The following is a 21,139-nucleotide window of genomic DNA, read 5'->3' as shown; positions in this document are numbered from 1 at the left end:
CCTTCTTTTGAAAAATAGGCCATATGGCTACCACTGGATTCGTTATAGGTAGATTACTATACGATCTTTGTTTTGTGTATGTGTAAACTCGATGAAATATTTCTAATAACGTACTTAGTGAAAAGGAAAAACTGAAGGTGGAAGGTGAGGATCGTGAGACTTAGCTAGTGCTGTAGGAAATACTTGACGCCTAGCGTGCTTTCCCTCGTTCCTTCCAATTATGGTGTTTGACGAGTTTTGTGTTTTATGAGAAGAGATGGTTGTGGTCAGAGTGTTCGAAATTCCGGACTACAGTTCAGCAATGAAAACTATCAAATCCCTAAATAAATTGGAATATTCAAATCAGATGAGATATTGAATTTGATTGGAATGTTGAACTATTCGCGGATTTCTAATTGCTTTTGATATATTCAAAGCCTTGTGTTGTTGCACTGCAGTACGGACTATTGGATACACTGGTTGTGGTTGTTGGAGTGGGTGGGATGGATGGATAGATGAGATCATGGTTTACTTTTTAAATTATATATCTGAATGAGAATTCTGAGAGTGGAATTGAGAGGGATTCGAGCTGGATGATGATGACGATGATGATTTGTAAATGGGAAGAGGGTGGGGGGGGGAGAGGGGCAGGTCAAATAGAACTTAAGGTTGTTGAATGTATGCTCAGAGATTTTAGGACGAGGAAAAATATACCACATATCCCATTAATATTCGTCTCGATAGGTGAGGTTTTATGAGACATTAGAGAGGTTAGATTGGATATTAAGTCATATATAGATGCTGGATTTTTTTTCTGTTATATTATGGATACGCTAAAGCTACACTTGCATAATCCGGTGATTTAGAGAGAAGATATAGAAGATCGACTTGGTCTGCTGCATCAAATCTAGAGATACATCTTTGGGCTTTATATATGAGAATTTAAGTATAGTAGTTAATTACTAAGCATAAGGAAGATGATGGGGAGATGTATCGCTATCGAAAAATTGGAAAGACTTATCAAGTAGTCGAAAAATCTAATGAGATTCATCGTCTGAGCCAGTCTCGTTAGAGATTACTTACCTAGGTATTTAAAACAATTTTTCAGGACTTTATGGATTATTGTAGTGTTTGTTGCATATCTGGATAAGAAAGAAGGATGTATAAGAAGACACGAGATATCTAGCAAGTGGACTGAGAAAGGATCTAGAAGCTTAGGTTATGCTTCCTAAGCTCGCTTGCTTGTTTAGTATGGTTTTAGTGTGGGTTAGGGGGGATCATCGAGGATTTGTTGCATCCCTGGATAAGAGATAAGTATTTTGGAGATTGTGGTTTGAGATCTGGGGGGTATAGATGGAGGAGATTGAGATATAAGTGGTGTATAGTTGACTGTTATCATTACGCTTTACTTGGTTGATGGTATTCCTTCTGGCATCTCGAGGAATCACGAAACTTCCAAGTTATAGTGATATTATTATCGTGTTAATGATGACTTCACGGGTACATCTAGTTCACCTAACACGCATACAAGGGCTTGTTTTTAGTTATGAAATGTATTTTATTATTAACATTCTAATTCTCATTTTCATGAGAAGTAAGAAGTGAAAGAAAAAGAAAAAGAAGCTATCTGTATAGTTAGCTAGTGAAAAGGGAGGGAATGACTTACCTGTATATACACTTACGCTAGTACCTCATGATTATGATCATGAGCTCTCAGGTATGAGGGACGGCGTAGAAGAGTACATTGCTTATCTAGAAGGATATGTTAGCGAAAAGAGGGGGGAAAAGGAAGGGACTTACTTACCTGTATAGTATCTTGATCACTAGATCTGGCTGTGTGGGATACGAGTAATAGAATATGAGGGAGTTTGAAGCAGATGGAATTGAATTTGCCTGTAGCGTCGATTAGCAAAGTGAGACGGAGGAGGGGAGGGAACGATACAATCACCCACTGGTGTATGCAACATTTGAACAAATAGCCTAACATGCGTAAGTACTAAAACTCAAGGATATAAGAGAAGTGGCCTAGCTGAATATCTCTTACATAACGGGTCTTTGTATTTCAAGAGGGAAGCATGAATGTGCCTAAATAATTAGCTAAAGGATTTAATCTGGATCGGAGACAAAGTTGCTATTCAGATTGCTCGTAGACTAGAAAGGTGATACAACTAGTACTATAAACTTAATTAGCGACAAAGGGAGTAGGGAGTGACGTACCTGAAGTATTATCTCATAACTGTGCAGTGTCTTGTGTATTAAGGTCGAATCAACTAAAAGAAGAAGAAGAAGAAGAAGAAGAAGAAGAAGAATAATAATAATAATAATAATACCTATGTACTTGATTAGCGAAAACGGGAAAGGAAGAACGACTTACCTAGATTTCATCTCTTAAAACTAGATGGCAGTGTATAACTGAATCGAATACCTGAAGATAGTAATGCTATACCTGTAAGTTCGATTAGCAAGACGGGGAAAAGGAGTGACTGACCTGCATTTTAGTCTGTTTTAGGATTGAAGGAATGAGATTTTCATAGTACTACCTATACAGAATTAGCGAAAATGGGGATGGGAGTGACTTACCTGAATTTTTAACAGAGGAGAAAAGTAAAATAAAAAGGAAACTTATACTCGATTAGCAAGAGGGGGAAGAGAGTGACTTACCTATATCTTTAAGTCTTAGGGATGTGTGAATTCGAAGAGAGTAAAAATACCTATACTCGATTAGTGAACAGTGGGAGAGAGATGGCTTACCTGAGTTGTTGTTTTTGATGTGTATCAGTATCTGATGGATAGGATATTAACGATAGCTATATATATACAATTAGCAAACGGGGGGGGGGGGGGGACTCACCTAGATCTTTGCATCCTAGAATATGAGAGTAAAAATACCTATATTCAATTAGCAAACAGCAAGGGTGGAATAACTTACCTGAGATTATCATCTCAGTATGAGATGAATAATAAATAACAATACCTACCTACTACCTATATAAAACCAGCGAAGATGAGGAGAAGAGATTGACTTACCTTACCTAGCCATCCTTCGAAAGAATAATAAAAAACGAACCTAAAGAATAATACCTACTATACACACGATTAGCAAAAAGGGGAAAGGAGGGAGAATCCCACTTACCTATATATAAATCCTCAAAACGCAAAACCAAAAATCAAAACAAAACAAAACGAAAGAAAAAACATACCTACAAAACAATTAGCAAAGACGGGGGACGGGAATAAAACTTACAAACTTATTAAATGTATACATTTGGAGAAACGAATCTTTTTTTGGGGGGGGGGGGGGGGGGGTTTCTGTCATTGATTTTCTAGCAATCCAAATTTGGTAGTCTATAACCTAACGAGGTCGCGATTGTTATGAGAAATAAGAAATCGATGTACTAGAGAAAGAAAATCGAAAAGAAATAGAAAGAAAAAGAGAGAGGTGATGCCATTAAATGTGATCGATCATAGATCAACAATAAAATTGCACCACCCCCAAAAATCAAATCAAATCAAATCAAATCAAATCAACCCTCAACCCTCAACCCTCTCTCTCAAAAAGAAAAGAAAAGAACTCACCTCCCTCTCACCACCCCACCACCTCACCAACTCCACACCCACCTCCTCGTACCAAGCCACCCGAGCACCGCCCCCCCAAGCAGCGCATACCAAGCCGGCCACTCGAGTCCACTCTTCCTCGGCGGTCGCACCCCATGCTGCTCGTGAAACGAAATGTATGTCGACCGAGGCGTTTGCGTCCAGCGCGAGCTGTGCGTGCGGGTGTTGGTGGTTTGGGTGCCGATTGTGCGGGTGCTGGGGATGGGGATGGGGGGTTGGTTTCTGGAGATGGGGGTGGATTTGGATTTTTTGGATTTTGCGGAGGAGAGGGAGAGGGAGCGGAAGGGGGGGATGTGAAAGGGCATTTTTCTTTTCTTTTGCTGTGGGAGGGGAGTGGGTGTTGAGGGGGAAGGAAGATTGAGATGGGGGTGGGAGGGTTTTATATCTTGAGAACAAGGAAATCAAGGTTCTTTGTAGGGATTGTTTACTATCTGTTTTGTGAAAGGAAAGATACAATGGGATTATTTCTTCAGCAAGAATTCAAAGAAGCACTTTTAAACAATAGTCTCTTATATTCTCACCACAAAGAATCTTGAAACAGACAAAGAACCCAGGAGGAAACAATGCTCAGCACGCAGAGAATCTCCCCCTCCAAACACACTTCCCCAACAAAGGAAAAAGAATAACATGTACCAAACAACCATGAAAAAGGCGACGCATCTTCTAGAAGAAATGCAAAACAATGCTATTATCAAAGTACAAAGACGATTCCAATTCCAGAATCGAATAGGAGATTCAACAGACCGAACCATCCCACATCCACACCCAGCTTACCATTACCATCTGCCTTCAAATACAGATCACCAAACCCCAAACAACCCATCCCGAAACCCTCGCAATCATGCAAAAGTTTCTCGACCCCCTTCTCCCGCAACCGCGCACCACCATGCGGGGAAAAATCAACATCCCCTCCCCAAGCGACTCTCTCCACGAGTTTCCCGCCCCCTCCCTCGATCTACTCACGCAACTCTTGACCCGACTCCCCGGTACTCTCCCCACCGACTCCTGGCTCCGCGATCAAGCAGTCCTCATGCAAACCTTCCCCCCTTCTCTCCTGCACCCCAAATCCAGCGGCCTTATCTCCCGCGTCGCCGCATCCCTATCTTCGCTTCGTCTAGGCGAAACCAAAGCCGTGCTATGCGACGTCCACAAACCTCTCAACCCGTATCTCATCCGCAAGATATCTCTCGAACTAACCGCAGAATGCACCACTCGTCTCCGACGCCTGACTGCCGAAGTCCCTCTCGAACACTTGCCGGTCAATGTTCGAGAATTCGTTCTCCGAATGAAAATGCTCAATAGTATCTGGATGCAGCCCGAATTTTATCGTCAAGCATATCAAGTGCAGCCGTGCGACCCGCGCTACGAACGCGTAGCATCGGGTTGTGAAGCCTGTATTCTCGCCACCATCGGAGGCGATCGATCCATCATCCGCGATCTCTTTGCCTCGATCTGGGGCCGCAGAAAGAAGAATAAGCAAATGAATGGCTGGATCGATGTAGTCCGCGCATGGGCATCATGGCAAGGAGACTCCGAAGGCTTAACGCGTGAATCTCAAGGTCTGGGGAGAGAGATCTCTCGATGTCGCAAACATCTTCAGATACTTCGACGAGATGCTCGACGAGAACGCTTGGCTGGAAATCGCAATCCTTTCGATAGAGATAGCGAGGCCCAAGCACTTCTTGGACACGACTACCCCGGAGAGGATAAAGACGAAGACGGAGATATTGAGAATAAAATTATAGATTTCTATGCAAATATGATGTCGAGAACATCTCTCGCAAACACATCAAGTCATGATTCACATCCGGCAGAAGGAGTCCATGCCGCTTTCCGCGACACCGTAGTCTTCACCGACGGCTTTTTTCACAACGCTTCCAGACCTATCAAGGCAAGAAGTCCAACGCTCTACTCCCGCAGCGAATACAACACTTCTCAACTTTCCCATTCCGGAGTCGAAGCCGAAGAGCGCGCCAGCGCCTATCGACAACTCGTCGGAACCCCAGAGAATGCCGCCGCCGAATCCGAATCCGAAGAAGAAGACCAACCTCGTTTCACAAATCCATTTGCAGATCCACCAGCAAGACATAATCAACCTGCTTATCGCGGAAGCCATTATGAGAATCCACGAGCATCACCTTCGCCACCTTCTCCTCGTACTACGAGACATGAAAACGAGAATAGACCCAAACAAAAGCACGCACCACATCATCGACGTCCTGACCCTCAAGTAAATCCTTTCACACGAAAATCACATGTTGCTCGCCCTGAGGGTAAGCGCGGTGATCGAGAAACTCGAGTTAGTGATTTCATGATTTAGAGCGAAGAGAGTAGAGAGTAGAGAGATTTTGGGGGATGAAACAAGAGAGGAGTGATATCCTTCTCACAGCATAGAATTTCTTTTGTAAAAATTTCTTTTGTTAAAAATCCACTCGCGAGAATTTCCTTTGTCAATACTATACAATATAAACATATTTCCTTATATGCCCTGCCTAAGACCTTATTTAAGTGATAGCCGATCCTAAACCATGCTTCTACTGGCGTCCTTCGCAACTGTGAAATTGTAATCATTTCAATCCCTTAATCTATTCTTTCTCTTCATACAGCTTTAGTAACGCCGGTCTAAATGCCGCTATTTTCGAAAAATCAGATATCCTAACCCTCATATAATCAAATGCAACAATGGCGACTTGATCTGTAACTTCACTGTCCATGACTGGTATCTTTTGATACCTCTGAGAAAAGTGAGTAAGTAGAATACGTCTTGCTCCCATACCCTTGCCAATATTCATTGCTTCTGAAGTTGTGGAATGTTTCTTGGCAATAGCATCACCTTGAAGTTCGTCATCAAATGTAGCCTCGTGAATCAACAACGTTGCACCTTTACCGATCCTAACAAAGTCTTGTGAGGGTCGACAATCACCCGAGTAAGCAACCTTGAATCCATTGGGAAAATTCAATGCAACAGCCAAAGCACCATGGCAATGGCTCACTTGGCAAGCTTCAATAGACGAAAGCCCAAATTCTTCCGTTTTTTCTGGTGTGAATTCTTCGTAAAGGTTATTGACTGCCGGTGTCATTTCAACGAGCTCAAGTCTCTCGAATCCATAATTCTCGACCTCGGAATACTCCGTTAACCAATGAATCATACCATGATCTGATGCTACAGCAAGTTTGTTATTTCTTGTTGCTTCATTCTTGGATGTTTCTTCATGCCATGCTTTGATGACTGAAGTAGTACCGAGGTGATGATCAGCGTGAAGATGACTGATCCAAATTGCCTTGAGATTCGAAAGTACATCTGGTAGGTCTTTGCCGAATACTCTCTTCAATTGCCCAAGTGTATTCTCACCAGCGTCAAATAGGTAATTACCATATTCTGGAATTCGAAGTAGAGTAGCTGAAACATTTCGATATTTTGAAGGTAAAGCCGAACCAGTTCCGAGAGTAATTACTTCTGCATCCTTGCATGGTATATCTTTTTGAACTTCATCAAGCTTTGCTTGATACTCTGGACTCATAATCTCCTTTCTAGCTTCGTTTGCTAAAGCAAGAACTTCAGGATCTGCTTCCTTCACCACCTGCTCTGTATCAAGATAAGGAATGCACTTGTCATCTTGAATCTCGAATTTTGGTTCGAGTAGCATTGTTTTTCCTAATTTTGCCTTGAAATATGGTACAGGCTGGGATGGTGGCTCGGATGCATTACTGAATGCGGGAATTGGGAAACGTTCGGAATCGAGGAGATGTAGACGAACAGCTTGCGCTGCGGCCGAGCTGAATGCAAGATAATTTGGGCAATTATCTTGGGAGGAGACGATGTGAGCAAGTTCTTTACGCTCTTCCATGAACTCTTGTATCCTGGGGTCAGCTAAAACGCCAGGACCCAAAATCCATATTATTGATTCAACTCCTGCCATGACCTCTTTTGCTTTCCATTCTTCACGTGCAAATAGACCTTTAATATACGAGGCATCAGGTATTTCAAGAACTGCAACTCCGGTACCCTCTTTGCTCACTCCCAAGACTTGTTCTGGAGTGACAGTGGTACCGTCGGTCGCAATCACATTTCTTCCCGCTGCCAAAGTTCGATAATCAGCACCTTTCTGGACATTCAATCTCTCGGCTTCCTTGGGATTGAACTTTCCACGCTGAGTATGGTTTTTGATGATATATGAGACTGAACTGGTAGAAGGTTTAGTTGGAGGTAAAGATTCGACTAGCGCTCCTGGCCAAGGTTTCCGAGTGAGGACTTCAATATCGGGAACTTCCTGATTTCCTCCGGGTTTAGGTCCTTGATATCTTTGTATCTTACCATCTGAGTTTCTAACAAAGATGGCGGCAGGCATTCTGACATCCTTGAGCTTCATGGAGTACAGAGTATCTAACTTCCAATCAGAATCGAACATAGAAGATACGACAGACTTTCGTATTTGATGTTCATTATCCTCTTTATCTCTGAGTTCTTGGGCTTCCTTAAGCTCAAGCTCCTTGCTCTTTTCAGCAAGAGAACCATCCAGAGAATCGTCCGAAAACTCATCGTGACTCCTCTTCCCACGACGCTTCGCAGTGCCCTCCGATTTGATAGCCATGGCCCAGACCTTGATATTTTCATCACTCCATGAAGGGTCCCAATTCGTTCTGTGTTCTCTATCCGGCCGATACTCGTTTGTATATAACGGCATCCCATTTCTGAAAACAAATCTCCTCGCCGTCGCAAGTAGATGAGTCAAATTTTCTCCTCCATGTATATTTAAAAAGGCCTTGTCGGGTTTCTCAGCGCGTCCTCCTTTCTTTTGCGATTTCGCATTTGCAACCTGGAACTGTGCCTCTCTTGAAGTACTTGTCGCATCTGCCAACGTCAAAATCATGCCCAGCATTCCTCCAGTCGATGCCCAATCCACCTTTCCGGTCATGAAAACCTCCCCAACTTTCATCAATCCGATCTTGCCTTGCACACATGCTCTTTGAGTTCCCTCTGCAATATTTCCAATCAAGTACCTCTTATTATCGAAATGTAAAAGTAACGAAGTCCCAGGCGTATCCACTGTGGGAGTTGTGAGGAATTGGATATAATTGCGCATTTTGGTTAAATCTCCTGGTCGATGAAGGAGATTTCTACTATTGATAAATGGTTTCCTGTATTTTGCGCTGCAATATACATTCCCCGGATTTTCTTTGAGAATAAGAAAACGCTTTACATTCACAGCATTCGGAAACGTGCGAGATAATTCGGGAGAAATTCTTAGATTGTCGTTATTCTCTAAAATATATTGAGTAGGCAAGGGAGATAATCTTGCTGGATGTGGAGGAAAACTATACCCCTCTTTTTTGGGGAAAGTTTTCAGTGCTTCGTGAAGTGATTTTCTAAGACCTCGAAATCTAGATTTGAGATTCAATCTTGTAATCGATGGGAATTTCTGCATTAAGCTGAAAGCAAATGTTCACTTCATATTTTTGTTGCCGTTACAGAATTCACGATCAGATAAATATACTTTTGAAAAATTATGACGGATTTCATAAAATTATACGGTAGCCGAGACAGCATCATATAGCATTCAATATCAAAAACATGGTTGTGAACCCTCACTACCGACCTAGGTAGCCAGACTAAATCTAGCATGCACTCTAATAATAATCATCACTCAAAAATGTTTGACAAAATTGAACCTTCAAATAGTGTTATGTACTAGGTATTTATTAAAATCCTATGTGATAAAATTCATTTTGAAACCAACGATGCTCTCAACATTATAATAAGCTGAGCGTTAACTTGCTGGAACTCCATCCTGTGTCTATTTTCTGAAAGTAATCAAGACGCCCAGATTGTTTCCGGGAGCAGAATATTTATGTAAAATAATACAAAAGTCATTACCACCGCGATCCGCTGCTAAACTAAACAAATAGTGCAGAGTAAAAAGATATCCCCATGCCCCATGCCATTTACGCCGTCATAGTTCATTAATCGCTCAATGATGCCTCTGTGGTGCCACAAATGTTCCGCTTTGCCTCTGTAATCTAATTTTCGCCGCTTCCGTACCGTCATCTGCAGTTGCGGCTTCCTTAAACCACGGATGTTGAAGCGCCTCCTTGGCTGTAATACGTTCGTTTGGATCATAGACAAATATCTTTCTCAATAGATCCAGGAAATTCTTGCTAAATTTCGACTGGTCCTTAATTATTTCCTATAATTTCATGAGTAAGGTTTGCTAAATAACATTTGGAACAACTTACATGTAAGGGTTTCATCGCCTTCACAAATCGCCGTGAAGCCCTTGTGGTGTCAGCAGATGGGTACTCAAGTCTCAAGCGCTTGAAATATCTGAGGAATTACATCAGTATACACTCTCTAAGGAAGATTCTAGGGTACTAACTTTTGAGCTGGATTTCCTCCGTTTCGCTTTGCCATAGTGTTGACTTGTTGAACGAGATGGCTATCTATTTTTTTATCGACTACCGCTTCCATCATGGCCAGATGCTCCAGGTTGTCATGTGTTTGGAAGAGGGCGTCACCCGTAAAGAATTCGACAAGTATGCATCCAATACTCCAGATATCGCAAGGGAAAGACCAACCAAGACCAAGAATAATTTCAGGAGCTCGGTAATGACGTGTAGATACGACAGATGAGTGATATTCATCCTGAAAGGTTGCGGAACCAAAATCAATGAGTCGAATTTCTGTATCCAGAAGAACTTTACGCTGTGCCGCTTGTCGGGTAACTGTGGTTGAAGAAGAAGGAATTTTGCGGCTGTATGTAAAAGCTTGATATGCACTGTTGCATAATAAGATATTCTCTGGCTTGAGATCTGTGTGAATTAAGTTTAAGTCGTGGAGAACTGGTCCAGTGTTAGCTCGTGGCTTCTTATAAATGGCAAGATACTTACAAGCAACACTCGTAAATAACTGTCGCGCAAAATGTTGGATCTGGGAGTTGGGAAAGGGTACGAAGGAATTGCCCTTCAAGAAATCGAAAACGCTCTGTCCCAAAAGATCCATGACTATACATATGTGCCCTCTGTAATCGAAACAATCCCGTAGATGTATACATCTGTTCCGGTTCTCACGATCATTTGCTTTGAGTGTTGAGAGGACTCGCAACTCGATTTTCGAAGCATCCCGATACTTCTGCACAGAGCGAATGATCTTGATAGCAACACACTTATCATTGTGAAGATCTTTAGCTTGTACAACCTTTCCAAAGGTTCCTTGGCCAAGTAATTTCTGAACCTGGTCTAATTCCTTATTAGTCTATTGAAGGGATTGAATGGACCCATGGAAACTTACATTGTGTTGTTAGGTTCGTTTCTGGAACAACGATATAATGTCCATCGTCATCGTCGATTTTGGTATTTTTAGTGTAAGAATTCTTCACATATGTTAGCTCTCAATCGTACTATGGAAAGCATCAAGACTTACATCCGCAATCGGTCGTACTGGGACATCGCGAGATTTTATGGGTGGCTTGGGAGGTGGTATGTAGTTGGTGAAAGCATCCCCATTGATTTCCAGTTCTTTCCTCTTCGCTTCATTCGCAATTTGCAACCGAGTATTGGTCCTTTTCCTCTTCTGCCCTATAACTTCCGCAGTCTCGTACCCATTTTGCCCATTGGATGAATGTGAACCAAGGGATGTAGCGGCTGTTGTATGAATTGCTGATGTTGTGCGATCGGTGGATATCGTGGAACCAGAACCCGATTCTGATTTGTAGTGTGGACTCGGATCGATCGAGGGGTCAAGTTGGTATACGGGATCATATGCATCATTGCGTTTTCTCTTCTTCGCCGCATGGCCATTATTCGCTGCCACGGCAGAATTGTTGGCTTGTTGATGCGAAGAAACGTCCAACGATGGTTCTGGGGATTCAGAACTATCGATAACAATTACCTCTTTTGGTAAACCATTCTCGTAGAATTTGTCCCAGTCTGGTTGTCTCTCCTTGGACCTTTGTCTCTTGTGCGGGGGAGGCGCTTGCGACGAGGTAGAAACCATGGCTGCGGGCTTTTTCGGAGACTTTTTAGACTCGGCTTTCGCAGGGTGTGAGGGTATTTGAGTCGACTTTGGAAGAGGAGCTACACTCGACGATGTGCTATTACTCGACGAGTTGGTCGGAAGGGTGTAAGAGGTGCCCAGACGGCTATTTCCGTTCAACAGACCGTTGCTCGCTCGATATTGGTGGTTTGATTGATAATTCTGATGATGTGAGTATCCGTAATTGGGATGATGGGGAGGTAAAGTCGATGGAGTCGACATGGCACAATGGCAAGAAGTAATCGTTTCGACCCTGGGGTGGGCTCAGACGTTATCACGTCCAACTATTTGAAGTCTTTGGATGAGTAAGATGAATTCTCGAGATCCAAAGGATCAGATCATCGAGTCCAGTACGGTAGAGTATGAGTTGATTGTTGTAATGTAGAATAAATGCGCGATGATGTATGAAGGAGTTGACGGTTGACGTTGGAAGTGGATGATGGATGATGGTCAAAGGTAATTCTTTCTATCTTTCCGACCGTATCGCGCTGGGTTCGAAATGTCAAATACGCGACATTTCTCGAAAGAGAGTTGATTATATTGACTTGATAGGTAAATTGGAAGGGTTAATTTTCCAAGGGCAAGAAAATATTGTTGAATGTCTTCGATAACGTTGGTTGCTCTTGGAGAATTAGAAATAAGAACTTCCCGTAGTTTTCTGAACTTGATGGAACTGGGGTTTCTTGCGGGTTTGGTTCAAGATCGCTTATGACTAGCAAGTATGATTTTCAAGTAAAATGGAAGTAATTGAATTGGGTGGTAGGAGTAGTGGAACAACTGTACTCGGAAAACTATAATGATGGGATTCACTGGATTCATGAATGAGGTACGATTGGAGCCAGTTTGACCATTGGATTGCTTCAATTTCTTTCTCATTTTTCTTCAATCTACGTACCTAGGTAGGTAGGTAGGTATTTCTTCCTCTCCTTCTTCCTCTCCTTCTTCCTCTCCTCCTTCATCATTTCTTCCCTCATTTTTTCATCGTCAAAAATGATAATATATCGAGTTATCTATCTACCCAATGCATTACCCATGGCCAATGAATGATCAAAGAAAAGTGTCTGTTTATGGGCAGTCTATATCAAATAATAAATTTTACCTGCTCCGGACTAGGGAGGTATGATATCTCATTCACTCACTCATGATTGAGGGGATCTCAATTTAGGAATAACACCTAGGTACAGAGAAAAACGGGTCGAACGATGATATTGTCTTGGGAATCTATTTATTCACATCATTGAATTGATTTGATTTGACTTGTTGAAATCTATTAATCTCTCATATATTAATAACTACCTAGGTATGGTAATATATCTATCTACCTATCTACCCAGTACCTATCTACGTACTCACCATGTAAGCAGGTGATGTTTTCCCTCATCATTCATTCACTCTTTGTACCTTTCTTTACCTTTCTCACATACCGACTGACAAAGTACTAGGTATCATTCATTCCCCTCATTCTCATTCTCCAAAGTCAAAAACCTTTTGTCCCTTGTCCCAAGAGAGTTACACTTTCATGCCAACCTGCTCTCATGTCAAGACGAAGATGTTTGATTCGCCATCCTCCATTTCCCCTGTATCATACGTTCTGTCAGTATGTAGGATAGCTAGCGATCTCCCTCCATTCTCAAATATACCTAGGAAGATGCTAGGGATGGACTGCAACTTACAAGCCCTTTCTGCATGCCACGAGTAATCTTACCCATCTAGCCATCCTCCCATCCTACCCCGAGGCCAGTTTCTTTGAAAAAAGTCCTTCCATTCACACATCCCGTCAGTCACATCACAATCACTTAAAACACTTCTGAGAAAAGCCGGTGGCCCTCCCTTGAATTCATCCAAAAGCCTTCCGATTCATTCATTGGGGCCAATCCTTTATCATTGTAACCAACCCCCCGTTATTCTATACACTGACTGAGTTGATGAATGCATGATCCAAGTCTAAGTCCTGTCATCATGCTTCACAAAGAAAAAAAAACAACAACCTCACAAACCCACTCACTGCCCAGAGAAACTCAGCCAAGGAAAGCCAACACTGTAACATTTTAAGATATATAGATTAGATCGGGAAAATCCTTAAGCCCATAATAGTAACAGAAGTTATATTTGCAGTAGTATTTCTTAATCTATCCAAATTCCACACTTGCTCAATCTTTTACTTTTCCGTACAGTTGCCACTGAAATTTCCAACCATTGTTCTACGTCGAAAATCATCCGCTTGATGTAAAAACCCCCTCGATCTTCTTTATCTAAAGTGGCAATTGTCATAGGCGAGGTATGGAGGGATCATCATTGCAACTTGTTTCTCGATGTAGACGCGAACAGAAAAGATTACTTACTGTACTCACATGAGTTTGACTTTCGAACAAATGTCCTAAACAATTCCAGAAAGAACTGCTGCGATACAGATATAAAAATCCGTGCTCATGAACCAATTTAATGGTCGTGCGGGTTGTGTGATCGACGAACAAGGGATCCCGTTGGTCTTTGAGTCGGTAATCACGTGCCAGGAGACTCTTATTTCAAGAAGGGGTGAGAAGCGAAAATTAGTATACAGCCTCAGCTGAATTTCTATCTATGTGTTATTTGTATTTTCTTCTAATGGTATCAGAATCTGTGCAGTGTAGCCATGAACGCCATGCTCTATATTTTCTTTAATCAATATCCCGCCAGTAGATCTCTCGGTGGGTGGGGTTAAAATAGAACTCGAGCCGCATGATGGACCTTTGAAAATAGTGGTTGAATAAGGCCGAATTGTGTCTTGGAAATATAAAATTCAAGTCATTCAATGATGTCTTCATATTCCTCTGTTGAAAACCACCTTTCCACCCTCTCCGCCCTTGCCCCAGAATTCCTCCTCTAACGTTGATGCATCTACGCTTTGGCGTTGAGGGAAGGCCGCTAGAGCTAGAGGTAAGGCGAACAGACTAGTACCAAGAATGAGACCCAGATTGATTGGTAATGTGAGTCTAGGGTTTCTAATGAGAAACTGCTTCTTCTGTAATCTCACCAAAATTAAAGCTGGAATAACCATAATTGGAGAACTGTTCAAAACTCGACTGATAGCTGTCTCCGAGACGGCAATAGTGGCTGCTTTCTTGCTCTTGCCCAATGAAGCAACCTCGGACTCAGATTTGCCCTCTGCTGCAAGCTTTACCTTATCCGATTCTGAGAGAACTGGATAGACATCAATGCCTTTTCTAATTTCTTCTCCTCGCATCAAGAAAACATTCAATGCTCCAGCACTTGCAACGGCAGCGAATGGTACCAATCTTCCAAGAATCATCTTGGTGCCTGGGCTGACTTTCTTTAATCTTGGAACAAGAGCATTGAGACCAAGTGCAACTGAGCAAGAAGCTCCAACTGCGAGAAAGTAAGATTGTGCAATTTTTGAGGTCGAGAGAGGTGTGGATTTGTTGGCATTGGCATTGTTGATAGCCACATTAAGAGATTGATTTGTAATTTGCCATAACAATGTTCCTGTCGTCTGCCAGCTGTCAGCAATGGCATATTTCTTTAGAACTTCTGAGAAAGCTTACTCCCAATCCTGGTGTAAGCATTCCTGCTGTGACTACCAAGTTCGATAAAACGAAGCATGACATTCGAAATGGAAGGAAAACTGGAGTGCCAGTATCTAGTAATATGAGCTTCCATCCAGTACTTTCGCAGATCTCACAAACCTGGATGTAATGTTGAATCGACAATCTTTTTCGCATTCCATAACTCCGGAGTCATTTCATGGAATCTCCCCTGTTATAAACTCGAAATGAGACTTTTCGCATGCTCAAATCCGGCGCTTGTTGACCAACAATGTTCTATTCAATCGTCAGCATATTGATGTTTGTTATTACTTCACAACGGACATGATGAAGTGTCTAAAAGAAAGTGTGAGCCACCTTTTTGGTTGTGAATAAAAACACAAAAAATTCCTCCTCACCTAGGGTCTAAAATGGCCGCAAGAATGCATCACCCGTCCCCAGTATGTACTGAGATCATACTGAGAAGCGGGCAATTCTCGATTGCCTGGGAGAGAGGCAGACATTGTTCGGGTTCCGTGAGTCTACCTGTTCTGGTCTGATAGAAACCTCGAATGAGGTTGATATAAGACTTCAATGTAGATAGTACCGGGGGCAAAATGATTTCGGATCCGAATTATCAATAGTAAGCCGCTCGCAGATTCATAGAATACACAAAGGCCGCGGAATTGGTGGATTGAGTCTTTCGAGTTGTCTCTGCGGGAGACCCCAAATTATTTATTTTTGGCGCTCTGACTCCGCTTTCGCTTCACCTGTTTATCGGGAGGGATTTCTTCTCAAGGAGCGAAGATAAGTCTCACCACAAAACAAAAGCATATCACACAAAGGATTTATTACTTCTGAAACAATAAATATTAAATATTGATAATGAAATCTGTCTATCTTAAAGTTGTTGGCGGCTTAGTCATTATATTCTGTTTTAATCCATTAGCAATGAATAGGCCCTTACGTTCTCAAGAAGTCTTGACATACAAAAAAGTACCTATCTAGAGGTTTATTGATTGAAGGGGTCCAGTAGATACCAGTTGTGGGCGAGAAAGTGACCTGGGTCTGATTGACGTCTTGATAATGATATTCAAAGCTCCTCGATCCGAATCTGCTGAACACTTGAATGGCCAGTCATGACGATCTTGCCAATAGCGGGGGGAGATTTGAAGAGGATATGAGTACATGAATGGCATGAATGCACAAGTAAAGTACATATTATGCCGAAGTACAGATGCATGGTACAGAGAGCGCGTGTTGCGATGCGAATCTCGAAATACCGGTACGAATAATGCACTGGGCTACCTACAGGTCTAGGTTTGTTTAAAGACCTCCGTACATCAATTAACACGCGTTCAATATGCATTTGTGTAGCTATCAAAAGCTGATCAACGCAAGTGTCGACAAGTCAGAGAACTGATGCATCGATCACCAAAGAACTCAATCCAAATGTAACAGTTCATTCACGGCTTTACCACAAAAAAGACTTGGCATTTACCAAAGCACAATACTGTGTACAAAGAGCTCCTCTAATGGATTGGTGTCAGTTTTCTGGTCATTCCCCCTCAAATATCTAAAGATGTACCCAGGCATAAGTTTGAACTTTCAGCGAACATCCAAAGTGCGGCATCTGCAGCTTTTACCAGCCTTTAACTCATGTCACGACTTCTCATCGTGAACATGATATGTCAATAATGTACTGTATTGTGTACCGCCGTACGACTTGATCTCATGTTGTAACCAACATGGATGGCGGAACAACCACAACGTTCAGCATTCTCCGGCAGCCAGCACACCAGCGATCTAGAATCACACTAACCGTCCTCAACCACCACTTTCGTATGAATGTCATACTTTAAACACTGTACCAAGCTTAACTCAGCAACTCATCTCCGTTGCAATAATTCCGGCCAACTTTCAGATATGCAACAAAAGACAGAATAACCAGCACTTGTACAAGCAACCGCCACGGAATCTCAAAGCGAGCCTGTCAATACTTGACACCTGACCATTAGTACCTTTTTGATGCAAGAAAGTGGTCAGGAAAATTGTTACCTTCTTTCTTTTGCCGTCGCCGAGAATTATTTGTGATACCGAAGCCTGGACTCTTCCGCGGAAATCAAAAGATATCTCACTCGATGTTTCTCAACTTGTCCGCGGTGTCCGAATTAACATCGGAATATAAGTATATGATGATGTATTTGGCTGATCAAAAGAACTGATTTATTCGTGATCTTACCTTCGATATTCCGTTCGATACTACCCCTCTTGGCAGTATGTGCCGTTCAGTGTTACATTTACCTGCCGAACCCCAAATTGGCCAAAATATTACTTTGTCATATCGGCGAACAACATACTTCCCTTGTATGCCAGTGGAAATTACGCAATTATGAAAGAGATGCACTCATCTCACCCCTCAAGTATTTGTCGCTCTCAAGCGAGAAGTAGTCAACACAATTTATGCCTATGGTTGTGTCAGTATTATGGGTCAACCTGGAATGTTACTATTGTACTTGAAGAGAATTCTTTGAGAATTGCTATATAGCTGTGAAATATATGCTGTCAGTAGGAACATCTCTCTATGCTCCTAACAGACCTACAATCTGGCATTAGCCTCTCACAACCAAACGGTCAGTCGCGTTCCGGGGAAAAAATTCTCGAATGAGAAGTGACCAATAGGAGCTCATACCATACTTAGGCGTACTTGTACTATCAAGCACTATCTTCAAATATATTCACCCTCATAGTTGATGTCTCGAGCGAAAACAACCTACCTAATCTACAGAATATATCATACCTAGTTGACTATCCTTTCAAGAGTTGCACATTTATTTCAATGTGGCCTATTACCCTCTCCAATTTATCTGACTATCATCCGACAGAAAGTCGAAAGTAAAAAAGTTTTGTTGCATATCTGAATTACGAAAAAGTACTATTTGGGAGGTTAGGTTTTTGCCCAAAATTGCTTTTGTGCTAAGTAGATGGTATGTTGCAGAGGCAGGTTTTCTACTACCTGGCTACTCTTGAGCTTGTTGAATCCCTCACATGAAGAGTTATTCTATTTCAATGTTGATTAAGCACCTTATATACTAGGTCAGTTAGATAGTCGAGTTTTGTTGCATATCTGTGTTTGGTCAAAAAGTACTTTTTAGGAGGCTAGTTTTTGCTCCAAAATGTCTTTATAGGGGAAGGTAGGTTAACAGGAGGCGGCTATAGAGAATGTGTATATACCTTTTGGCCGGATACAATCTTCTCGCATACAAGCTTCATTCTAACTGGGTACAATCAAGCACGTCTGACAAAGTTGCAAGGAAAGATGTTTTACGTCGGTTCTCGATTTATGTCCAGGGTATATATACATACGTCAAGGCTATTGGTGTAGCTTTCTGGCTACTAAAATTAACTATATACTTCCTGGTGGAATATAGGCTCGGCTCAACTGATCCGCAGATATACACACAGCTCCAAGCAAGCAACTAGCTATTCAAAGTTTTGTTGCACATCTGATACCAAAATTTTCTGGAGTTAAAAAGTACTTTTTAACTCCTTTCAACTTTGAGCAGCTTTTCCACTTCGGAATAAGATACTGGGTTAGCCTCCTCTGGACTTTATATACACTCTCTGAAATAGCGAATCCAAAGTTTTACAAAGTAACGGAATTCAGAAAGTTTTGCTGCATATCTGATCTAAAGTGCTTGGTGTTGAAAAGTACTTTTTGACAACGTTGAGGAAATTGAGTAAAAGTGTTTGTACTGAGAGACGCAGAGACGGATTCTATCTTTCGTGCGGAACAAACACCAGTCCATTGTGATCTACGCCAACGAATTCGGAATTGACAAAAAAATATCAAGCCAAATAGTTTTGTTGCATATCTGAAGTTCAAAAAGTACTTTTCAAGACGGCGAGAAAATCGACAAAATCGACAAAATCCCGTTTTTGATCTCTATTACGACTGACTACAAATATAGACTATTTGTCTTCCGGCTTGACGCGAGCTTCCCATATCGTTTCTATCCGAGATTATCTCTTTGACGATAGCCATACATGCCCACCTAGGTGTATAGAAGCGAAAGTTTTGTTGCACATCTACAAAAAGATTCGGTCCTAAAAAGTACTTTTAAGAAGCCGAGAAAAGCGACTTGGTCGGCGCTACTGCTATCTGATATATAGGTACGAGTCTTAGCACTTATAGCATTTGAATTTTTGAAGTCGAATTTGGACGAGCCTGTTAGGCTTTGGTTGCATATCTGCAAAAGTAATTTCTATTGTGCGTTCAATATATTTAATTTTCGGCATCCATGTACCAACGCCGTTAACAGTAAACTGCTATAGTCTTCGATTCTGATATTTACATTCATTTCAAACTCGTCGAGAAGATGTTTGACTAGACGGTGGGTTCTTGGGACTGATGCCCATAGAAGTATTTTATTGTCTCCTTCTGGTAATGATATAATGAAACGGAGAAGATCTGGATGAAATTCCTTGTAATTTACGGCTTTCGTCAAAGGAAAACCATACTCATCGGCAGCCATATTGTCCCTCACTGCTTGCTAAAGAGGTAGCTCTGCTAACATCCTCATCTTATTTTCTAGTGCATAACTCAGCACCTTTCCCCATGAAACGACATCAAAATTGTAAATCTGCAAAAATAGAGGTACGAGCGGGGCAGACTCGTTCTTAATTAATAAAGAAGACGCTTCCTTCCCGTATATGAAAGCGCTACACCATGAGGATCAATAGAAACATCATTCCTAACAAGTGCATCCATGACGGCTGTTTTTGACAATAGCAGCAAACATGGTATTCCGATATCTTCCACGGTAACTGGTTCTCTTTTGCCATGTTCCATCTCGACAAAAATCGATGAGGTTAGGACAATCTCGTTCGGCAAGAATATGCAAAAGGCCAGCTACTTTATCAAGGCGGTTGATTATATTCCTCTCCAGTAGGTAGTTGAGATTCACCCAATCGCCTATTCTAAACTTGACGATAAATTGCCGTTGATCAACGCCTCCAGCCTGTGTACTGTCTGCGTGTGATAAATTGTTGTGATTTGCATATTCTAGAAACGGAAATCGACGAGATACATCCAAACGCAGTTCTGCAGCTTGTTGGATGTTCGCTGAAAGAAGGTTGGGCTTGTATCGTAACAAGTTCCTAATCTGTCTTATGTAATAGGTGGAGCACCCCCCCCCCCCCCCAGTCGGTTGTGACTTGAACCAGCAGCGTTCGTTTCAATATCCGCCAATACCTGACTAAATCCATTTTCTCTTGACGAGAAGTCTCTCGCTGATTCGTGGATGAACTGCACAGTGTGAGTTTTTAATTTTGACTTCGTGACTCTGCTAAGCCTTTCGAAGAACTGAGAATGAATAGACTCATATCGTTCACGTCGACGTCTACAACCTTTGCATCCCATATTTGAAAAAGGTCGTGGGGTTTCAATTCTGACAGGATTGGAAACTGTCATTCCTCTCGCTTTAATGGTCGCTTTGCGTATAAGATCCATTGAATATAGAGTTTCATTTCTTCCACATTCTGGGTATCGCGAATTAGGATACTCCGAAATGGTTCACGCCAGGCTGTAGGATTCTACAGTGACAACGAAGTCTTAGGATCTTGTTGAACTACGTTGCATGTAGAGAGGGTGATTATTTGGATTACTACGTTCCAAAGAAGCAACGCGTTAGAGATTGGCTTGACGAAAACTTTACGGTATTGCAATGGCTTCGACAACATCTGCCTACCTCTTACCTAAACGCCACATACGCAACCATTTAATATACAAGAAAGAAGGCTGGCAGATTCTTTTAGGAACCCAGGATATTGCTGATGCTATAAGAGAAGCTGGGACCGATGACTGGGATATACAGTGAACATAGAAATATTCATCTAGTAAGTTGGAGGTACCGGCACTTCTATACTGCTTGGCTAGGAACACAGCAGTGGCAACTCCTGCCAGAGATGATCGGCTTTGTGATGAGAAGATAAT

The 21,139-nt window shown here is 41.9% G+C and overlaps 4 protein-coding genes across 4 annotated transcripts; 1 reads left to right on the top strand and 3 right to left on the bottom strand.

The window, feature by feature from the left end:
- Window positions 1–4,435: 4,435 nt before the first annotated feature.
- EAF02_011408 (uncharacterized protein) lies at window positions 4,436–5,914 on the top strand (the record flags this gene model as incomplete). The annotated part of the gene is made up of 1 exon (XM_038907455.1): window positions 4,436–5,914. One exon carries the CDS (start codon window positions 4,436–4,438, stop codon window positions 5,912–5,914), a length of 1,479 nt encoding a protein of 492 aa, XP_038752677.1.
- Window positions 5,915–6,179: 265 nt separating this feature from the next.
- EAF02_011407 (uncharacterized protein) lies at window positions 6,180–8,678 on the bottom strand (the record flags this gene model as incomplete). The annotated part of the gene is made up of 1 exon (XM_038907454.1): window positions 6,180–8,678. One exon carries the CDS (start codon window positions 8,676–8,678, stop codon window positions 6,180–6,182), a length of 2,499 nt encoding a protein of 832 aa, XP_038752676.1.
- Window positions 8,679–9,272: 594 nt separating this feature from the next.
- EAF02_011406 (uncharacterized protein) lies at window positions 9,273–12,378 on the bottom strand. Its single transcript, XM_038907453.1, has 6 exons — window positions 11,012–12,378; window positions 10,880–10,961; window positions 10,480–10,827; window positions 9,969–10,431; window positions 9,829–9,916; window positions 9,273–9,779 (listed from the first exon to the last, which is right to left on the bottom strand). The coding sequence occupies exons 1-6, from the start codon at window positions 11,843–11,845 to the stop codon at window positions 9,564–9,566; spliced, it is 2,031 nt and encodes a 676-aa protein (XP_038752675.1). The 5' UTR covers window positions 11,846–12,378; the 3' UTR covers window positions 9,273–9,563.
- Window positions 12,379–14,151: 1,773 nt separating this feature from the next.
- Window positions 14,152–15,668, bottom strand: EAF02_011405 (uncharacterized protein; the record flags this gene model as incomplete). Its single annotated transcript, XM_038907452.1, is given in 5 exon segments — window positions 14,152–15,113; window positions 15,166–15,260; window positions 15,307–15,376; window positions 15,388–15,441; window positions 15,597–15,668. The coding sequence occupies 5 exon segments, from the start codon at window positions 15,666–15,668 to the stop codon at window positions 14,424–14,426; spliced, it is 981 nt and encodes a 326-aa protein (XP_038752674.1). The 3' UTR covers window positions 14,152–14,423.
- Between the last annotated feature and the right edge of the window lie 5,471 nt (window positions 15,669–21,139).

The sequence above is a fragment of the Botrytis sinoallii genome (assembly GCF_014898435.1).
Source record: "Botrytis sinoallii strain Bc 23 chromosome Unknown BSIN_032, whole genome shotgun sequence".
Classification (NCBI taxonomy): Eukaryota; Fungi; Ascomycota; class Leotiomycetes; order Helotiales; family Sclerotiniaceae; genus Botrytis; species Botrytis sinoallii.
The sequence above is the reverse complement of the archived record's forward strand: the minus strand, read 5'-3'. Positions and strand labels throughout refer to the sequence as shown.